This window comes from Pomacea canaliculata, linkage group LG9, assembly GCF_003073045.1.
Source record: "Pomacea canaliculata isolate SZHN2017 linkage group LG9, ASM307304v1, whole genome shotgun sequence".
NCBI lineage: Eukaryota > Metazoa > Mollusca > Gastropoda > Architaenioglossa > Ampullariidae > Pomacea > Pomacea canaliculata.
Window position 1 is genome coordinate 12,484,046 of NC_037598.1, and position 19,936 is coordinate 12,503,981.

Consider the following 19,936-nt stretch of genomic DNA (forward strand, 5'->3'; position numbering starts at 1 on the left):
TAGTTGCGCAACAACTAGACTCTTGCCAAAACAAGCTCTCGACTGGGAGGGTCACGTGAGGTAACAGGTAACCCCAGTATATATTCCAAGATAAGCAATAATTTGTCTTTCGTCGGCTTTTACATGTTTCTTTTAGAACAGTGATCAACAGAAATGGGATTTGAAGTTTCTTACATCTTTTTCGTCAAATGCTGTGTCTCTTCCCGCCAGCAGGTCAGGAGAACCATAAACACTACAAGCTGCGTGACTCTGGAGGTGTTGGAGAAGGACAACCCCGATTATCTGCGCATTAGTTCAGCTGTTTATAGAGGTGGCGCTTCACCCAAGACGAGCTTCCGCTGGCATAAAAAAAGGGCAAGGTCTGGTAAGCCAAGTCTCAATCAGACCTAGAAAAGGGCGGAGGTAATGGCAAAGGCTGCAGCAGGGTGGGTGATCGCTGACGTCACTAAAACGCTGACTGCCGGTTTCGGCTTTTAACCGCCGGGTTGCGCCGTGTGATCACAGGAAGTCCAACCTCCTTGGTGACGGATCCTGAGGACCTCTGTGCTCTCCTTCATCCTGTGCTCACTCCTTTTACTCCTCCCTTTCATCATTTGCCCTCCTTTATTTTTTTTTCTTCTTCTTCCAGCTGTTCGTGCCGTTTTGCCGAGTCTGTCTGGTCGGATTTGCGAGGCGCTTAGTAGAGCATCCGTTCATAAACCGTTGCCTTTGTCCTTGAAGCCAGCGTATACACAGAGGATTCCGCCCACATATGATGCTAAGAGCGAGCTAGTGTGTGTGTTTGTGTTTTCTTTCTTTCCTATACATAGCCACAAGCTTATGTATGCGCCCATGTGTGTGTGTATATATATATGCACGTTTAAAAGCATCTGTACAGATTAAAGCTCATGAATTTTTTTTCAAAATCCTCTTCTATACTCTACTTCTGAATAAATGCAGTATCGTGACATATACTACTATTCATAAAGAATACTATTCCCCAAAATTGGAGGAGAGAACACACTCCGTTCTGTGATATAGAACCCTACTTGTAACGGAAAGGTGAAATTTGTTGAGGTCACAAATATCAAACAGATAGATAAATTAACAAATAATCTAAACTCTCCAAATAGCCTAACCTTGACAAAAAAACTATCCAGGTATTTTTCTTAGTGTCCTCTCTGTTGTAGTCATTATTTTCACTTTTTTATGCCTTTAGTAGGACAATGGCAAGTCTACTGATGTGCATAGTTCGTGTCCCCCACAAGCCATGCCAACCGTAAATCACAACCCATAGTACTTCTCATTAACAGTACTCGCATCTTTTCGCTATTCTTTTTTTCTCTTGCCTCCGGGCAAGCCAGGAAGTCTTTCATTAGTCAAAAGAAATGTGCAGTCCGTCTGGGTTTGTCCTTTTTTATGGTGATTGGTGCTGTGCCTCATTCCCCGCTACGGGTATTCACCGGTCGTGGACACCCGCACAGTTGTCGTATGTCTTCCTAAGTACTAGTACAGTCTGGCCCTGGACTTCGTTACCTACTGCCACCCATCAAAGAGATTCACCCCTCAAAGTCTTTGCCTTTGTCATGGGTCATTATCTCCCTTTAGGGACTCTTCTGTATTTCACACAGAAGCATGTAAAGGGATCTTTATTGTGAGAAAGTAAACACAGACAGATCAACGAGCCACCAGTTCTTCGTACAGACACAAACATAATCTTCGACTCTGCTTCATGGACTGGGTTAAGGCAACGAACCCTCAAATCCAATGTCTGTTCGCAGAGAACTCTGTGCCCAGTCTGTGCAATCACATTCTCAAAGGCATCGATCAGCTTCAGCTTTCGCTTGGCGTCTTAGAAAACTTAATAAATGATTTTGGGAGAATGCCAGATGAGGAGTTTTTACCGCTTGCTTCTTTTCTTCTTTTTTTTCTTTCTTTCCTTGGATCGCACGTGAACGCAGGTGTTGCTGGTCGCAGGTCTCTAATTACGGTGATGTTGCTCTTAACCTCATCACAACACTGTATTCCTACGCATTACAAGAAGATGGCGCTAGAGATTTCCTTGGAATAATAGCCTAGGGCAACATAACAAAACATTAAAGTAGCCGACCTGTAGAATTTTCTTGTCGTGAGAGGCGATTGGTTAGCCAGCTCGCAGCTTTAAAAAAAGGTTCAAATTTATTTAATGAAAGATGAAATAAGCTGAAGAACTACATCGCCTGATCGGAGTGATATATCACGCCGAGGGAGTGCTTGTTGACTTCAGGTGCTAGCCGCGTTCTTTCGTTTCAAGAGGAAATAATTACAATTTTAATTCAAAAAAAAATTTTAAGAAAAAAAAATCAAGTTTTAGTTTTAAAAAAAAAAAAAAAGTACCTCAAAGTCGCCAAAAAAAAAAAATGCTAGCCCCAAAGAACCGTTGTCAGTAAGGCATTTATCCAAAAATTAAACTGTCACGAACAGGTGCAATTTCAGAGAACATTTAAAAAAAAATTAAAGCATTTCTTCCATGTTTACAATGCTACAAGTCTGGACGATATTCGTCGTCGTCGATTTTCTCCCGAAATATGACCACAACAAAGCTTGGCGCAAGCTGTGCGGGCGGTTACAAGAGGCACTGTTTACACAACGATGCTCCCTACCGCCTCCCCCGCCTCCACCACTGGATGTTCGGTCACGTGCTTGTCAAGCATGTCTCTTGTAACTCCTGCCATTGGCTGCCCTTTAGCAGTGCAGATTACAGTTAGTCTGGCTGCCTGCGGCTGAAGCATCACAATAAACGTTGATAACACACAAGTGCAATGCACACTGTAGAAAAAAATCGAATGGGTGTTATTTATGAAGTTAATGGCTTTCTTGGAACTTTGCCAAACATCAACAGTCCTTTTTGAAGCTCTAATATGGAATAATTCCTCTTAAATGAGGGAAACTATCATAAAAAAAGACTGAAAACTGAAAATCAATGGAATAAGTTTACTAAAACTCAGGAAGGTAAAGTTACTGAAACTTCAGTAAAGTATGGTTGTGGAAACTCCTTGAAATAATATGATTGAAACTCAGTAAAGTAGTGATGCTGAAACTCATGGTTACTGAAAATAAAATAATGTTACTGGAAGTGAAATAGTGTTACCAAAACAAGGTTACTGAAATTTATCAGTAAAGTGACAATTATTGTACAGATTTACATCAGTGAAAGCAGAATGCAGATGCAAAAATAAATCCAAAAGAGAATGTAAATAAAAACTAACAAAATAAGAAGAAAGGAAAGGAGCAATAAGATTAGATAAAGATTGATTAACAGTGAACATTAGTCAATCAGTGGACAATAGTCGCTGATCACTGAATATTAGTCATAACCGTAAATAACGATTCATGAATACTCGTAATAACAGTGGATAATGATTTGTGAGCAGTGATCACTCCACAAGTGATAACAGTAGAGAAATGAAGCTCTTCAAGAAGAAAACGACAAAACATCGCTGTGCAGATAATTTGATCCTATCAGACGTGTGTGGTTTTTTTTTTTTTTTTTTTTTTAATTACGGCTGTTGTGAAGCAGATGATGAGACACGAAGACCCCTCTAAGTTTTTCACGATGAGAGACAAGGGAGTAGAGAGAAAAAGGCAGAGAGAAAGAGAGAGAAGGAGAGAGAGAGAACACACCGCAGAATGGAGCAGGCTGTTGGAAGTCAATATCGGATCCGCTAACGGCAGAAATATTACCAAAGAAAAAACTCGCCATTAACTCAGATTTTCTCGGAGTATGCGCGTGATGAACGCATTTTTGAAGTCGATGCGCAGGAAATGACCGTCTGGTTGTCACGCACCTGCTGCACCAGACACCGGCGACCGAGGACGCTGGCTGTTCCAATGGCCACCCCGGATGGTTTGAAAACCTCTCGCCCAAGTGAACAGATAAAGCTAATCTAATTCAGCTCGCCCCCATTCGCTGTTCTGTCGCGATGCAGCGCCCTGTCCCAACTTGATTAAGCTTCCCAATCTACATTACAAGATTTTCTTCTTTCAGACCACGCTGTACTCCTTGATGACCTCCAGGCAAATTTCTCGTTTGCATTCTTCCCAGCTTTGCTTTTCGTGTTTCGATGCTGCCATTCTGTTTCCCCGTTCACTATAGTGAAGACATCTGAACCTTCCGAGCACTGTGATGAAATATAGAGGTATCTCAACTTATATTACAGAGTTGTGACTACAATTATAAATCATATCATGACCCACTCACGACAAAAGTATTAATAAAAATGAAGAAATACCCAACGGGTATACAAATATACCCAGCTCTCTCTCGATCCTACACGGAAAAAGAGGGATGGAACGGTAGTAAGAGAAAGAAAAGCTTCAAAATGGGAAACAAATAAAAATGTAACAAAGTTAAACTTCACTTGTTGGCTGAGAAATGCCAAGCGGTGGCCGAATGAAAGATCATCTCAGGTGCACTGAGGCCGCCGACTGATAAATGCCTTCGTGAAGCTGCGCAGCCACCGAGCGCAGGTTGAAAGGTCATGTCCCTGTGCAGTTACTAAATGGAAGGTCAAAGTGTGTTTATTGTAAGTGCTAGGTGAAAAGTCAAGAGATCAGAGGTCACTTCGTGGAAATGACAATGCCTGGTACCGGCACCAGTCACCAATGACAAAGACTTTCGGAACGATGTGAACACAGAAGTTGTGCTGGTCAGCTAGGTGAAAAGTCAAGAGATCAAGGTCAGGTCGTGAAAATGATAAATCCTGGTAATAGCCAGTCAGTAATGACAAAGCGTACGGAACTTTCGTTGTGAACATAAGAACTTGTTGAATGTCGAGGTGGTGAACTTATCGCAGTACAAAGAAACGGCAGCTACACGGAGGTCGAAGACTAATTACAAGGCAGACCAGTCAATCTCCCACAGTGTCCATAGCAACCGGAAAGTTGGCAAACCACTTTCCATCTCCTACGCCTAAGCCACAATATGAAGTGAGAAATGGGTGAACCAGTTTAAGAAAGCTAAGTGTAAGCTTTTATTCTGATGACAGGATTGAGTTATAATGTTCCACATTATCTGAGTAAATAGCCCCACTTCTTTTTTTTACGCCTAGAAAAATCGTGAAAAAGAAAAAAAAAATACTGACGTCAGCATTGTCCAGATATGCTTAGGTTGTCACGCAACAACCAATGGAAGAGTTGGGACTATATGTTAATAAATCGGGATTCCAGAGATTACTTCGGGTTTCTGTACCAAAGAGCAACTATTGTCAATGGATCCTTTTTTTCCAAAGACCTTAATTTGTTATCAAAACCTGCAGCTGCTTCCCACTGAGATGACGGACTAACTGTTCTCTGTCCCGACTACCCGCCTTGGGTACCTGGAGCAGCAAACACACTCGAGGGATTCTCCTTCCGAAGCTGTTTGAATGGAGAGATCTGCTCGCTTTTCTCCGTTCTGTTCATCCAGGGTTGTTGGGGGAACTCCTGTTTAAAGATTGCCCTGTAAACCCTTGCTTTCTGTTCAATGGCGGAGGGCCATTTGTACAATCACCATGCGTGCTGCGGCATTCTTTTGTCCAGCGTCTCCTTGGCATTTGCAGAATGTCCCGGTCAACGGTTTACTCTGAATAACCAAGCAAATTTTTTCTCAGACGTACAAACCATGGAATAAAACTCTTTTGACCACGATTACCTTAATGTTTACTTTATGTCTCAGCTATTGTTCATCTTGTGTAAATAGTAAATATAACCTTGTGAATTATAAAAAATAAATGAACATTCATCCATGCATTATTTTTTTTCTTCCACGTTTTTCTTTCCCCATTATCATCTCCATAATCTAAACCGTGTGAGTATCTCCTTTTTTTAAAAATCTGATTCCCGATCCCTTTCAGCCTCGTTTCACTGTTCTTCCTCTGGCAGAGATAAGTCTATTAATACGAGTAAATTACTATTCGTGCGTCCACAATCCTGGCACTTTGACCAGTTGGGAAAAACGTTTGTTGCCCGAGGTTCCTTTTTTCGCAAAGTGGGGGCAGGGAGAGAGAGGGAAGAAAACTCGTTTGTCATGCTTCAGCTCTGACTCGTCATCCGCATTCTTCAACTATTGTCTCTCATTTTTTTTCTCTCTGCCTCTTTTGTGGCAAGACCTTCAACAGAGCTGCATATAAGGAAGATAAGAGAAAAAGCAGAACCAGACCCTGGTTTTGAAATAACAGACAAGAGGAACCTTGCAGATATCAAATTCTATCGCATCAATAATTCAAATATTGGGCGCTGTAGCCAGGGTAAAACGAATAAGGAGGATCCCCTTCCAAAGTGTGAGATCGCATTAACTATTTCATGCCAGGATAATTGTAAAAGAGGGTGTTCTAGCGTGTAATCTATCTTCATGCTCTGTTGCTAAAAAGAAAATGAAAACATCTTTCGAATTAGGAATTCAGCGAAAAAAAAAATGTAGGTAGGCTTATCTCGTGCTGAGCTCAGCACGACCCAAAGCATATTCTATGTAAGTTAACATACAGGTGCACACACACACATATATATTTTGTTTACTGTGTAATCTTATCCCTAGCTTATAACTTATATACCGAAGGAGAAATCTACAGAAGGCACAAAAACAAACGAACAAACATACAAACAAACCAACCAACCAACCAACCAACCAACCAACCAACCAACCAACCAACCAACCAACCAACCAACCAACCAACCAACCAACCAACCAACCAACCAACCAACCAACCAACCAACCAACCAACCAACCAACCAACCAACCAACCAACCAACCAACCAACCAACCAACCAAACAAACAAACAAACAAACAAACAAACAAACAAACAAACAAACAATCAAACAAAAAAATGCAAAGCTGCTGTTTGAAGGTGTGAACCTGAAATCGCAATGATGCCCACAACACCACAGAGAAAAAAGAATGTTAACAAACTGTTATTAACGTCAAATAAAAATCTAAGGTCAACCTGCTGTGTATTTATCAGGTCTGAAAAAATATTTTCCGTCTGTCACCCATTTTTCTTTCCCAGCCAGTCTCTTTGATGCAAATATTACACTAGCGAAAGCTTGATGCTCGGCCCTAGAACAATTACCCCGCAGCTTAAAATGAAAGAGTGACCTGATGACCGGAGCTGTGTGTGTGCACACACTATCCCCTTTTCTTTTCTTTCCATCCACAATTTTTTTTCTTAAAAAAAAATATTTAAAAAAAATGTCTTATGCCCAGACACGTGGGTGAAGTCGTATTGATCTGGACAGGGCTCGGCGGGACAGCCCCTTGCCCTCGACCTCCATTTTCCTTATGAGTCCTCACCCTTCAGATCAGCTGCACATCGGGCTGGGAAAAGTCGCGAGCTCGCTTTTGTGTCCAAACGATCGCAGGGCCAACGCTTACGTAGACTAAAGATCGGTTTCCGGCCTCCAGACCAACCCTCCTCCCCACTAACTCTTGTGACATGGTGGCTGTAAAAAGAGAGAGATAGAGACGTGTGATTCTCTCCCTCACTTTTTTGTACGTCCGTCCAGCTGCACTGACCTCTTTTTTGTCCTGCCAGAACGATTTGTGGATGGAAGACAAGCTTTTGGGAAAGTCTGCTCGGAGATAAAAGGGTTGTAAATATCCATCGAGAAATGCTAAATTACTTGATCTCTGTCTATTGGTTAAGAACCAGACATTGCACGTGTGACCTGGAAAGCAATGTAGGACACCATCATCAGCTTACCGAATGAAAGAAGTATAAAACAAAAAAGATTACTGATGATTTGTGAGTTCTCGGAAGCAAAATCCTAGATACAAAGGCAAAAACCCATTCGGAAAACAACGGTCGTTCTTCTGGACAGAAAGAGAAATATTTTCATGACCAGGATCCACTAAAATTAGCAGCGCAGACAATAGAAGCATTATACACCATGATATATCACGAGATAAGCATATCTAGTAGAAAGAATGAACACATTAATTTGCTATAGTTGTGTTTATAGAGCTAAACTGGAAAAATAAATATTCCTTTATGATAGATTAAACTGAAAAAAAAATAAACTTTTGAAGAGGACAGTAAAATCGCAATGATTGTGTAAAAATTTACACAAAGGTACACACAATGAACTGGTCGTTTCCTTTAACTCGGTTGACTACTTCTGTTTTCGAAGATACAAAATGGTTGGAATTTTTTCTGAAGAGGCAGACAGGACATTTTGCAGCAACAAAGGATGTGTATTGTCGAGGCATGCAGTACAATGGCACTAATCTCATAAAGAGTATGTCATCAATGGGTATTTGGACTTAATTTCATGAAGTGCGTCTGTATGTCTGCGAGGAAGAAGTAGTATAATACGAAGTACATTGTGGAATAAAATCTGAAGGACATGTTAATCCAAACAATCAAGACTAACGATTACACACACCACCGATCGCAGATTGCTTTTGGAACTGTGGGCTGTGGGTCCTCCTGCAGACCGTAGTGTCAACCTTGCTGGCCAATATTTGCGCCCGCAGTCCCGTTGTTGCCACACCAGGTCCGTGGCATGGCTCTGTCCCTCCCCTACCCCCCACAAACATGCGACTGGCATTAAGAGAGAATTGAGATCAATAAGTATACACCCAATGATTGGGACCACAATGCCTTCTCCAAACACCTACCTGCGAAAGCCGTGGGATTCAGAGTCCAGACACCCGATGACTTGTTGGATGGAAGGGCAGGGGGTTGGGGGTAGGTGAAAACCCCTGCCGATGTAACTGCGATGTAGATTGAAGTACGGATGTGCTCCCTTCACTGCGCAGCGGTTTGATCGAACTTGCGACTTGGAGTGTCCCTTAGCCAGGACTGCGCTGCCCGAGCCATTCGTCGAAGTCAGTGGTTCACTTAATTTTGCCAGTTAGGCCCCACAAGTGTCTCGTCAATACACTCTCCTCCTGCTATCATCTTGGCGAGGCTGCACTGAGCTGTAAATCCGTGTGAAGAGCGCACACATCATGCACACGACCACATCTTCCAAAAACACACACACGGAGCTCATATCTAAGACCTGACACACACACAACCCCCTACAAAAAATTGTTTCAGTTTTTGACAAACAAGGTAGTCCCAACCATATGGCGCACCTCGCGAATTACAAAGAACTTATCTCATCCTCCAACACAGTAATTTCGTTGTGACTTTCCTTGAGAGCTACAAAATCCTCCTCCACACAGGCGCCGAGCGCTTTAACCTTGCTGATACTATCTTCAAGTACGTGCGATCTTTCAAGAATAGTCTGTGCTTTCCTTTGTTAACAAAAAACACTCGATATTCTTTTTTTAAACAGTAAAATAACAGACAGCTTATTCCACTTGCACAATAGTCCATGCCCTAAGGCATAACATTGATGCAAACATCATGGTCCTTAGAAGCGCCGGCAGACTGGAAGTAACATCGGTCAGAACTGACTGAAAAATATTGGTCAGAATGCTTACAGACTGAAGAGTTCTGACAATGAGGTGGTTGGTTGGTAAGAACGCGGGCGAGGCCAACAACAAGAGCGCATGGCTGCGCGTCGCGAGCACGCTAGGGATGCAGGGATGCTGTGTGTCTGCCTCCCTCGCCCAGCAGAGTGACATTTCTGGAGGCCAGCTCCAAGCTCGTCTAATGGCGAGGGCGTCCTTCGGGACTCGGCTTCGGTCGCGCAGCATTTCTCGCGAAACGACGGTGTGTGTGTGTGGTGCAGCCATCTTCTCGTCTAATTATCTTTTATTCATTTAGCCAACTCAGCTCTTGGCCGCCGTTCTCTGACCTTTTGCGCCGGAGAGGGTCACTTTGTTCCGCGACGGCATGTAGAATAGTGTTGCCCAACCCTCTTGACACCTTTCTTACCATCCGGCTGCCATGTAAACACTACTGTGGTCCTTTCGTGACGAGCAGATGGAAGAAAAGATGACAGAACGAGAAAAGGCGAAACAGAAAGGGGGCGAGATAAATTTAAGGAATGAAAACCATTTCTTTAACTGTGTGGCTGACCATAGATTTCAGATATATGCATTTGAAATGTTTGCGTCTACATTCAGGTTTAAAGGAACACCTTTTATGTCAAGGCTGGCTTTGAAAAGTTTGTGCACCGTCAATTTTATATGAACTCGAGAGTCTAAGGTAAGGTGGTGGTAGAATGGCATTCACAAGTTCTCACGGTGAGCTGGTTCCTTACTGTAATTACGACAAAATTTATAAAAATTTATTTTTCCATTTTCCCAAATATCTGTATGTTTTGCATGGCCGCGTTTTATGGGTTGAAGGGAGGGTGCTGTATCATGTGCGTTGGCAGCATTGCTTCTCCGTTCCTCTTAAAAATCGTGAGGGGGAAGCAGTTGGGAAAATTATTCACCGTTTACAAATCAATCAATTCCTGCTCGAACATTGTGGTCGGCCAGAGCAGATGTATTCAGGCAGTCATCAAACTGTTAACGTCTGCGATGCAACAGAATATTGAGCTTTTCGCTTATCTGTGTGGTTATGCCCACCGTCAAAAGCTAGACACGATGCTCGACATATTTTAGGGTTATACACGGGACATTAGCCAAACATGGCAGTGGTCGATTTGTACACAGACTTCAGGGACAGAAGCAGAAATTCTGCGGACAGACAATGTTCGGCTGATCTATTGAGTGCTTTCAATAGTAGTGGCAAAGTCGACTACCGATAGTCCCTGTGCGATACTGACAGTAGAGTTAGACTGAGGAAGAAAATGAGAATGTTTACACACAAGATTTGTATACACATCCCGTCAAAAAAGGCTGTCTGGGATAACTGCACGCTGCAAAACTATAAATATTTACCTCCGTAGGAAAAATGGTGTTAAAAACATTTTTACAGGAGCTCATCGACTGTTGATAAACTTCGACTACCTGACGTCAGTTAAGGGAAAGACAACTTGAGGAATACATGTTGTGTGGACTGGTCACCTCCCCTGCCTCATGCCGGTTTTCACCTGTTGCATTTATTTTCAAAGACATTTGCTGCCAGTGAAATGAATGTGCATGTATGTGTGTGAGTGATAGAGAGAAAGAGAGAGAGAAACATTGGGAGGAAATAAACATTAAAATTCTAGCTGTTTTAGAAGAAGAAACTTCATAGTTTAGAACCCTAAATACATTAAATTGCTTGGCAACTTTACCTTCAGTTTGTTTTCCCCCAAACCTTTTCCATTACATACACCCCAATTTAGACAATTATGTGAAAATGAATAGGCTTATATATTTTTACAAGCTTGTACAGCTTGATAGAAACTGAAAATATAGACATGTCAATGCTCAAAAACTTTGTGGAAATTTCAGACTAAACCATGAAATCACCTTACTTCAGTATTCAACATTTCCAATCACCACTGAAGACCAGGAAAGTTCACAAACTTTTTTACTGACAAAAACGTTTAATCTGCTGCCTTAAATGTTGACACAAGCATCAGACCTGAATTAATTCACACCATTTTCTCTCTTATATTTAAATGCATGCACACAACAGATGGATCAAGATATGCACACCATTCCAAAAAGTTTCACATTTCAAGGTCTTACAAAGTCTTGAATATTTCTAACATTGAGGGTTTTGTTACTAACATTCTGCGTAGAATGATGCACAAGTGTGAACAAAAGACATTGATGCTACCACTCACATCCTCCCAAAACAAAAAGCTGTTCAAGTGAAAAAAAAAAAAAAAAAAAAAGTGGGGAAAAGGTTGCTACTGTTGAAGTCGGCTTCTTGCAGTATATGCAGACCACCACACAAAAATAGCAGTCATAGCAGCAACAAATTCACTTTGCAGCAGTGGACCATTCCAAACACCTGCATGACTGATTTCCAAGGTGAAAAGTGGCTTGATGTTTTCAGTGTTTTCACCACTTCTTTGGGCCTGAAAAGCAAATGTACCAAATGTAGAAAACCGAAAATATTTTCAAAAGAACAAAGAAAATCCTGAGTGCAAATTTCTTCCTTTTGAATAATTGGCTCAATATTTATTAGAAGATTCATAATATATGACACAACGTTCTCAATTTGAGAGGTATAAACTTTCAGTTTGTCACCTGTGAATAGAAAGAGGTCTAATGCCTTATCAATGTTCCCAATTCATCTGAAGCAGTGGTTCTTAACCTTGTTCGAGGTACCGAACCCACAAGTTTCATATGCCCATTCACCGAACCCTTCTTTAGTGTCATCACGAATTGCTTGACCTCTGTGGCAGAGGCTCTGCCAAACCCCTGAGACCGACTCACCGAACCCCTAGGGTTCAATCGAACCCCGGTTAAGAACCACTGATCTAAAGGCTGAAGCCTCAATGATATATATATCTAAACTTCAATTTAACACGAATCTGACCTCTTTTTGATAAATTTCAGTTTAAAAAAGTGGTAAGTTATTTAGATTTGTGGACTTTCACTGCATTGGTGACAGGCTCTAACCGTTGCGCCACCGGACCGCTCATAGCTCATTCCTAGATATTCCCAAGTTTACATTAATGATATATAGGTAACACCAAAAATTACTTAAGGCAGATACATAAGAATAACAAATCCTTCTAACCTTTCTCAACCAGGCATAACCTTCTTCATCAAATACGCGTAGCTGGTAGGTTCCAGAAGGAAGCTTCTTATGTTCATCTGAGAGACTCACCTTCAAAAAAAAAAAAAAATATTAAAAATGTAACCACTAACACTGAGAAGCTAGACAGGTTTTTGAAGGCAGTAGTATCATGTAGGTACAAGAAATGTTACTTCAGATATTTGGGCTAATAACCTATTGTCAATAACACTTTTTATTGACCTATACTTTGCTAAGTAGCTTAAAAAAAGAAATATTCTCAGTAAAAGTACACTGACTGATCAAATATAATGTATCATACAGGAAGTTTTAGCATCTGACATACATAAAAGCAAGGCTAGGGGGTGGGTTTAGAGAAAGGTGTTTTACACCAAGCTAGCAGCTAAAATCTAGAAGCATTCCTGTAAATAGGTGCCACATAAGCATGCCTAGGGAGGGATATAAGACTAAGACATTAATTCTTACTTAATACTAAAGTGTTAATATGCACTTAACCATCACACCATCAGATCAAGCACAAACGGAAGGTGATTAAAATGAGAGTGAAGATGACATACCAAATGTTGTTATCTTTGATGTACAAATATAAACTTTTCCCACAGTTTTATTTAACTCTGAAAGTATCTGAGTACTCATTGAAATTTTGTAATCAGTTTCTCACGCACCTCCCATTGTCCTAGAGTCATTAAATTGTCACCAGTTACCCATTTCATGTGACAATGCAATATCATTTCCAGCAGTTAACAAGTAAAAAAAAAAAAAAAACCAATGTTATAAATTAAATTTTATATAAAAATGTATATGCCGAAGTAGGGGAGATAATAACTGCTGCTCTAGGACGAGTAAAGTTCTCTCCTCTAATTTGGCTAAGAAGAAGTAAAACAAAAAGCTTGATAAACCCCAGCATGCATAATTGTGCATGTATATTTTTCGCTTAAGTTTTCCAAGCATGTCACCAAACGAAAAAACGCCAAAATACTCTGCCATACAGAAAGCATGTACAAACAGAATATCCTGCCTTAGACAAATAGCCGGAAGCTAGATAAGCAACTGTCACATTGCAATGACTATCTGGCAAGAAAGAGAGAGAAACATAGACTGGTGAAACCGCAATGCAAAGAAAAAAAGATACTAAAGAAGAAGGAAAAGCAACAGGAGAAATCATCATTGAGACTGAAGCCAAGAAGTGTTTGCAGCTGGAAGAACACCACCATAAAGATTGATAGTAAAAAAAATAATTCAAAAACACTAAAAATTTTAAATACAATAAGTAAAAGAAATATTTTTAAGCACACTTTTATGATACATGTAAAGGGTGAATAATTTTTTCTTCAGTTCTAAGGATTTCCTTTAATACATATAATTAAAATATACAAGTGTGAGGGGGGACCTTAAGAACTTGAAACACTCTGGGGCTCCTTGCACTTTTATAGTTTAATTATATGTATTAAAGAAAATCCCAAGACCTAAGGAGACGAATTATTCAACCCCCTTTAGTACATTTCAAATAAAGGTGAATGTTTGAAAATGATTTTTGTTCGTTTGATATGGTGTTGATCTCATGAAGACTTACCTGGTATTTGTTAGGCTCACCACTTTTGCTAGCTGGCACAGTTTTGCCTGCAAACTCTGCATACAGGTTCATATTCTGGAAAAAAAAACCAAACAACAGTGAGTAGCCTTGCCTGATTTAGTGTATTTAGATTTTTAGGAGAATAAGAATCTGTTACATTTGCAACTGGCATCATTAACACAACTTGCAAGACATTCTTCTACAGACCCCATATTCTGTAAAGATAAAGAAACAAAAAATACACAAAACTATCTCTCCACCTTTATTATTCACCCTTTATCCTGTGAGCATGCTTAAGCATCCACAGCAGTGTGAAACGCTGTCTAACAAATATTTTTAATGACTAATTAGATTAAGGTCTCAAAATGCCCCTTCCCTACTATAAAAAGCTCCACTCACTTTAATATTCTATTGAGTTACACTTACCCTGACTACATCCTAAATGCTAGCAAATTACTCTTTAATTTCTTAAAACCTTTAGTGTAATTTCAAGCATTGTACATTAAAACTTTATATTGTAATTACTTGGTTTACACAGTTATACAAAAATCCAGACACTGTATAAATCAAGTCCTAAATATAGAATCTAAAAATTATTAAAATTTGCGAGTCAGGTTAATATTATTGCTAGATCATGAAATAAAACCACAAATACGGCATATAATCATATAAATAATTATATGAAAAACATGGAATGACTGTGCAGTTGTACATTCGTTTTTCAAAAGTTAACATTTTGAAACATATGTTTTAAAATTTGTTACTGAATAAAGCGGTTAATAGATTTTAGGTAAAAAATTATTCCAGATATTATGCAAACAATAAAATATCTTATTACTTTCAAACCATTCTTGCATGTGACAGAAAATTCTATAATGAAAACAGTCTCTGTTGACACTGTTGTTTCTGGTGTCGTGTAGGTCTGCGATGTAACTTGTGGGACCAAACACATATCACCTGCAACACAAATACGGTCATCAAAAAAAAAAAAAGTTTAATGTATCTAATAACATATTTCTGAATTCTCTCCCAAAGATAAAGACGTTGAGTACATACAGTAATGGATTATTCTTACAATAAATTTTAAATCCTGCATTCATGTGCAACGAATGCGGCCATACGCCCTGTGCCACGCAAGCATGAACTTCCATCATGGACAAGTAAACAGACGGTTCCTTTTAAACTTTACCTGACACTCGACTCATAAGGCTCTACCTTAAATTTAATTTATTTTCATACTTCATTAATATTTTCCTTTTTCCATAGACAAAGCCATATGTAACTCACTTCTCACGATGACTGGGAGGATGCAGAGAGCCACAATAGCAACCAATTTACCGGTGGACGCCATGTTGAAAATATAGATGGCGCTGGGTTGACAAGGGGAATCATTCTGGTAAATTTCTTTTTTGTCGTCTGCTTTCAATCGCTTCGGTGTGTACACATAGAATCCACATTCCCGCAGTGAAACCGGCATTTTTTCTCACTAAAAAAACGTCTCAATTTTTTCCGAAGAACTTTTCAATGCACTAGCTAGAAACTGATCATGAAAAAGTCACAGATATAATTCTTCTTCATCTTCTTCTTGTTCCTATTCACCCCCAGTGGAGCATAGGGCCGCAACTACACCCCGCCATAGCAGCTGGGCGTCCCTTTCGTCGACAAATATTGCAAGTATAAAATATAAAAAGATGTACTTTCCCACTGTCGCAGGATTAAATTTAGAAATAAACAACGATGTGCGAGAAAGAAAGGATTATGAATGGCCAGTGAAATTCGCATACTATTATGTTGCAGAATCATTTTTAGCCAGACGTAGGCCGGGGCTTATTTAGTGTACGTTAACTGCAGAAGAAATATCTGTGTTTTTTTTTTCGAAATTTTCACTGCAGTTCATATTAGACTAAATTTTTAACTATTTGTGTATGTCACCAGCTTTCTTATACTATTGTAGCAGCATACTGATATGAGAACTTTTCATTTGTGACTTGATTTTAATTTTTCTTTGATGGTAAACATCTTAAAAAGTCAACTTATGTTAAGAACAGTTTATTTGAAGCAGACAGTTGATAACAATGCAGCAATTTTCCATCTGGAAAACATTTTTTTCTTCTTTGTGAAGTGAGACCCAGACCGTCCCTTTATTGGCTTATGTTCCTTCCTCGCTTTCTTTTACCAGTCGTATGGAACAATTGACGGACTGACAGTTAACAGGACATTGGGAACAGGACTGATTGTCTGAGACTGCCTGTCTGTGCCGAGATTGTCTGAGACCGCCTGTCTGTGCCGAGATTGTCTGAGACTGTCTGTGCCGATTGTCTGAGACTGTCTGTCTGTGCCGATTGTCTGAGACTGTCTGTCTATGCCTTCATGGCAGTTTACCCTCCTACCACGCGCTCTCTGGTCTTCTGAACCCGTGGATTCACTGCCCTTTTACTTGCTTGTCTTTGGACTTCGATTGCTTGCTCCCATCTCCTATCCAAGTATGAAGTAAGGCTATCTCATGTGTGTGATTCGCATCTCACACACGGCAGCACACACATGCAATCGGCTAACTTCATAAGGGGAAGTAACTACAGACATTTAAAGGGAAACAGTTTTGTAGTTGTTACTTCCCTTGCATGAAATGCTAGGTTTTTTTTTTTTTTTTTTTTTTTTTTTTTTTGCATGGCACCATTTAAAAATCTAATAACAAAAATTAAAGACACGCGGTTGCCTTTAGCAGTCCTGTTAGAAATACGTATATCTGCTAGGTGGTTACCGTTAAATGATGGTTGGCTGCTGTCTGCACCTAGTGTACAGAGTACGAGGGACAGCTGCTTGTTGCACGCCCTCCCTGCTGATTCACCTCCAGCTCAGCTGTCTGTGCAATCGATGATGCTCGTGCTGTCAAGGCGCCGCGTGAATTGTCCTACCACTAAATGGTTGATTACAGTCCCCAAAGAGGTGTCGCACCGCAAAATCGTTGCTAGGTTACTCGCGCAACCTTAATTAAACTTTAATGTCAGTGTCAACCTTTAACCGTTCGCTCCTTTAACCGTCGATGTTTGGAGGAATCGGCCTTAAAAAGATGTCGTGTATTTTTTAGGTGGTGAGTAAAGCAGAGTCCTGCTGTTATCACAAAGAACAATCAGCTGCACGTTTCTTACTGATTCACAATCGATTGTGTCGAACGCTACATTTGTAAATGGCAGGTGAGTGATAATCCTACGTTCCCGCTTACATTCTACACGGTAAGTACCGATTTAAATAAGAGCTGTTTGACAAATATTATTTTAAATTATGTCCTTTAAATTGTTTCTTTACAATATTTTTTATATCTTGTTCTGTTTTGGGTATAAAACGAATAGCGGGTATGAATATGTTCTCGATATAATCCCTCGTGTGCGCGCTTTGTGTGTGTGGTCAGGTGGTAGTGTGAACTTGCTTTTGTTGTACATGCGTGATTATTATAATGGGTGAATGTATTCATCGATGTGCTATGATTATAAAACCAGATGTTACTAACTAGATTAACCTCTCTCCAGCTATCGCGCTGGATAGGTGATATCAAATAAATATACGGCACACCAGACAAGTACTCAGCGACGATGAAGATAATAAGTATGCTTGTCCTTTGCAAACGCTCGAGCTACATGTACTACTTGCTTTGAGAGAGCTTCGAGGAAGATTTCCCACAGCTTAAAATACATACGGTATCTTCAGTGTGCATACCTGCGCACTTTTTCGTAAAAGTTATCCTGCGATAAGGTGGCCGGAAGCGCAAGCAACGTTTTGTGAGGTTTTAGTTTACGTATGTCGCAGTAGCTGTATGGTGAGCAGGTAAGTGCACCCTGCTCTTATCAAGACACCTGTCGCAGAAGATAGCCTGCCCCGCCTTCCCACTTTTCCGTGAACGACTCTGTGATCGACAAACGAGCTGTCACATGCACTGTGCCTCCAGTGTGTCCTACGGCAGTGTGTCCGAACAGAGTTTATTTTCACGTGGCAAGGCCTCGGTGTGCCGGGACCAGTTGCCCGCCGACATGCGTTACACCTTTGCCGCAATAAGAGTGCAACTGCTTTCACCGGGCACACGTTAGTGCTTAACGGACTTTTTTTCACCCCACACAGGAAAGGTTGACTGAAGAATTTTTTTTCCCCAAGGACGGAACATTCTTAACATGGACTGGTTTGTCACGATCTACTGCTTTGCTCCGAGTCGATGCACAGCCCTAGTCACAGGACTGTAGAGGACAAGCTCGCAGACGATACAAATTGTCGCGTGGCAGAGGAAAAAAACAAAACTGAAGGGTAATATAGTGCTGTGTTTTGGAGTCTTCAAGTACAAGAGGCAGCAAACATTTTCATGGTCAGTATGTATTCTCTTTCCTTCTTCCACAGTGTGTGTGGTTTGTCTCACTTTTTTCCTTTTCCTCTCTGCTTCTCTCTCTCTAATAGTACTTGTGCATGTGTGTTAAGAGAGTTTGCATTTGTTTTTATTCATTTCAACTTCTTTACCTCTTCTTCTTCCCACCATCTTTCTGTCACTTAGCTTTCGTGTGTACCCGTGTATTTTGTTAGTCACTTTAAGTAATGTTTCATGACAAACTGCTGTTCAAAGATACAATATTTATCAGGTAAATGAACGAATAGCAGAACAAACAAAACAAATGACCTTTCCCCCTCCTACACACACCACCAACAAACATAATGTGTGTGTGTGCACGTTTACTCAGGTAACAGGTGCATTCGACTTAACGCTGCAGTCTGTCCTTAAAAGTTTCCATTTATCTTTACACATGCCAGCAGTCATAAACACTCTCGACAGCAGCCTTGTCTCACATTCTAAACTCACTCCCCCTCCAACCTGCCCACCTCCTGCCCCCACTGCCCGCCTTCCTTATGTCTCCATTACTGCTTATCCTGAAGTGACTGTAGCTGTAGTGTACACATCCTCCATGTTTGCAAGCACCACTCACTCTGTGTCTCGAGGACACGCACAGTGCAAGTGTTGAAGTGACCAGATCAAAGTACGATAACAGCCGTTAGGTGGCAATGTTCGTGGTACACCTGTGTGCCTGGCTAAAAAAAGGGGGAAAAAATCAACACGCCAACGAAGCTTCGTTGAATAAAAATAATAGTCAAACACCGGGTAGCCAGAAGGCAAACATGCTACCCGTGTTCAGTTTTAGGTCCACAGTTTCGTGCACGTTTTTCCCCCTTTTTAATCCTCTTCATTTTTTTGTAAAGGACTAGTCAGGTGTAAAATCGGATAAAGTTAAGTGCAAGATACTATTTCCACAAATCTGAGGGAATACCCATTCCGCTCTCTGAATACCCCTACATCATACCCATGCAAAGAAAGAGATCAACAACACTGACGTCAGGCTTGTACAGGGATAAATTTATGTTGTCAAGGGGTAGAAGAAGTGGTTGTACCCTATGTTGATTGTGCGTATTTAATAGTATCGTACACTCCAATTTATCCAGCCATTAGATAACATTTTGCGATTCACTAAGTTCTTTACAAAAGAAACGACTGACAGGAAACTAATTGTCACAAATTACTACAGTAAACGCTTCAAATCACACACAGTTTTTTTGGTAAGTTTAGATATATTCTCTGGTCAGAAGGATTCGAAGAGGGCACTTTGGAATGTTGTTGCTCAAGTTTATATTTAGTTGATAATATTGTCCTCTGAAGAACATTCCAATTCGGCAACAATATTTTCTCAAAAAATTCCTAATGTTAGAACCACCGTACCCTTTAATATCTCAGTAGTATGTCTTGTTGCTGACATTAATACTTTATGATGGCTCGTAAATAAAGACTTATAAACTTCT

At 40.5% G+C, this 19,936-nt stretch overlaps 3 protein-coding genes across 3 annotated transcripts in view; 1 reads left to right on the top strand and 2 right to left on the bottom strand.

Annotated features, from left to right (window-relative positions):
* The window catches only part of LOC112572298, a 31,659-nt gene extending 20,455 nt beyond the window's left edge, over window positions 1–11,204 (bottom strand). Inside the window, exon 1 of the mRNA XM_025251909.1 lies at window positions 8,613–11,204. The gene's annotated coding sequence lies outside the window, so the exon portion shown is untranslated. The remainder of the gene's footprint in view (window positions 1–8,612) is intronic.
* A 147-nt stretch (window positions 11,205–11,351) lies between these two features.
* Window positions 11,352–15,602, bottom strand: LOC112572300 (translocon-associated protein subunit delta-like). The gene is made up of 5 exons (XM_025251911.1): window positions 15,398–15,602; window positions 14,949–15,067; window positions 14,111–14,185; window positions 12,520–12,609; window positions 11,352–11,851 (listed from the first exon to the last, which is right to left on the bottom strand). The coding sequence occupies exons 1-5, from the start codon at window positions 15,585–15,587 to the stop codon at window positions 11,681–11,683; spliced, it is 645 nt and encodes a 214-aa protein (XP_025107696.1). The 5' UTR covers window positions 15,588–15,602; the 3' UTR covers window positions 11,352–11,680.
* Window positions 15,603–17,540: 1,938 nt separating this feature from the next.
* The window catches only part of LOC112571819, a 42,551-nt gene continuing 40,155 nt past the window's right edge, over window positions 17,541–19,936 (top strand). The window contains 1 exon segment of the mRNA XM_025251126.1: window positions 17,541–18,461. The gene's annotated coding sequence lies outside the window, so the exon portion shown is untranslated.

Coding starts and splice junctions, on each gene's coding strand:
- LOC112572300 (XM_025251911.1), bottom strand. CDS start 15,587: ATGCCGGTTTCACTGCGGGAATGTGGATTCTATGTGTACACACCGAAG. Junction 15,068..15,397: donor CCTCCCAGTCATCGTGAGAA/GTGAGTTACATA, acceptor TTTGTGTTGCAG/GTGATATGTGTTTGGTCCCA. Junction 12,610..14,110: donor GTGAGCCTAACAAATACCAG/GTAAGTCTTCAT, acceptor TTTTTTTTGAAG/GTGAGTCTCTCAGATGAACA.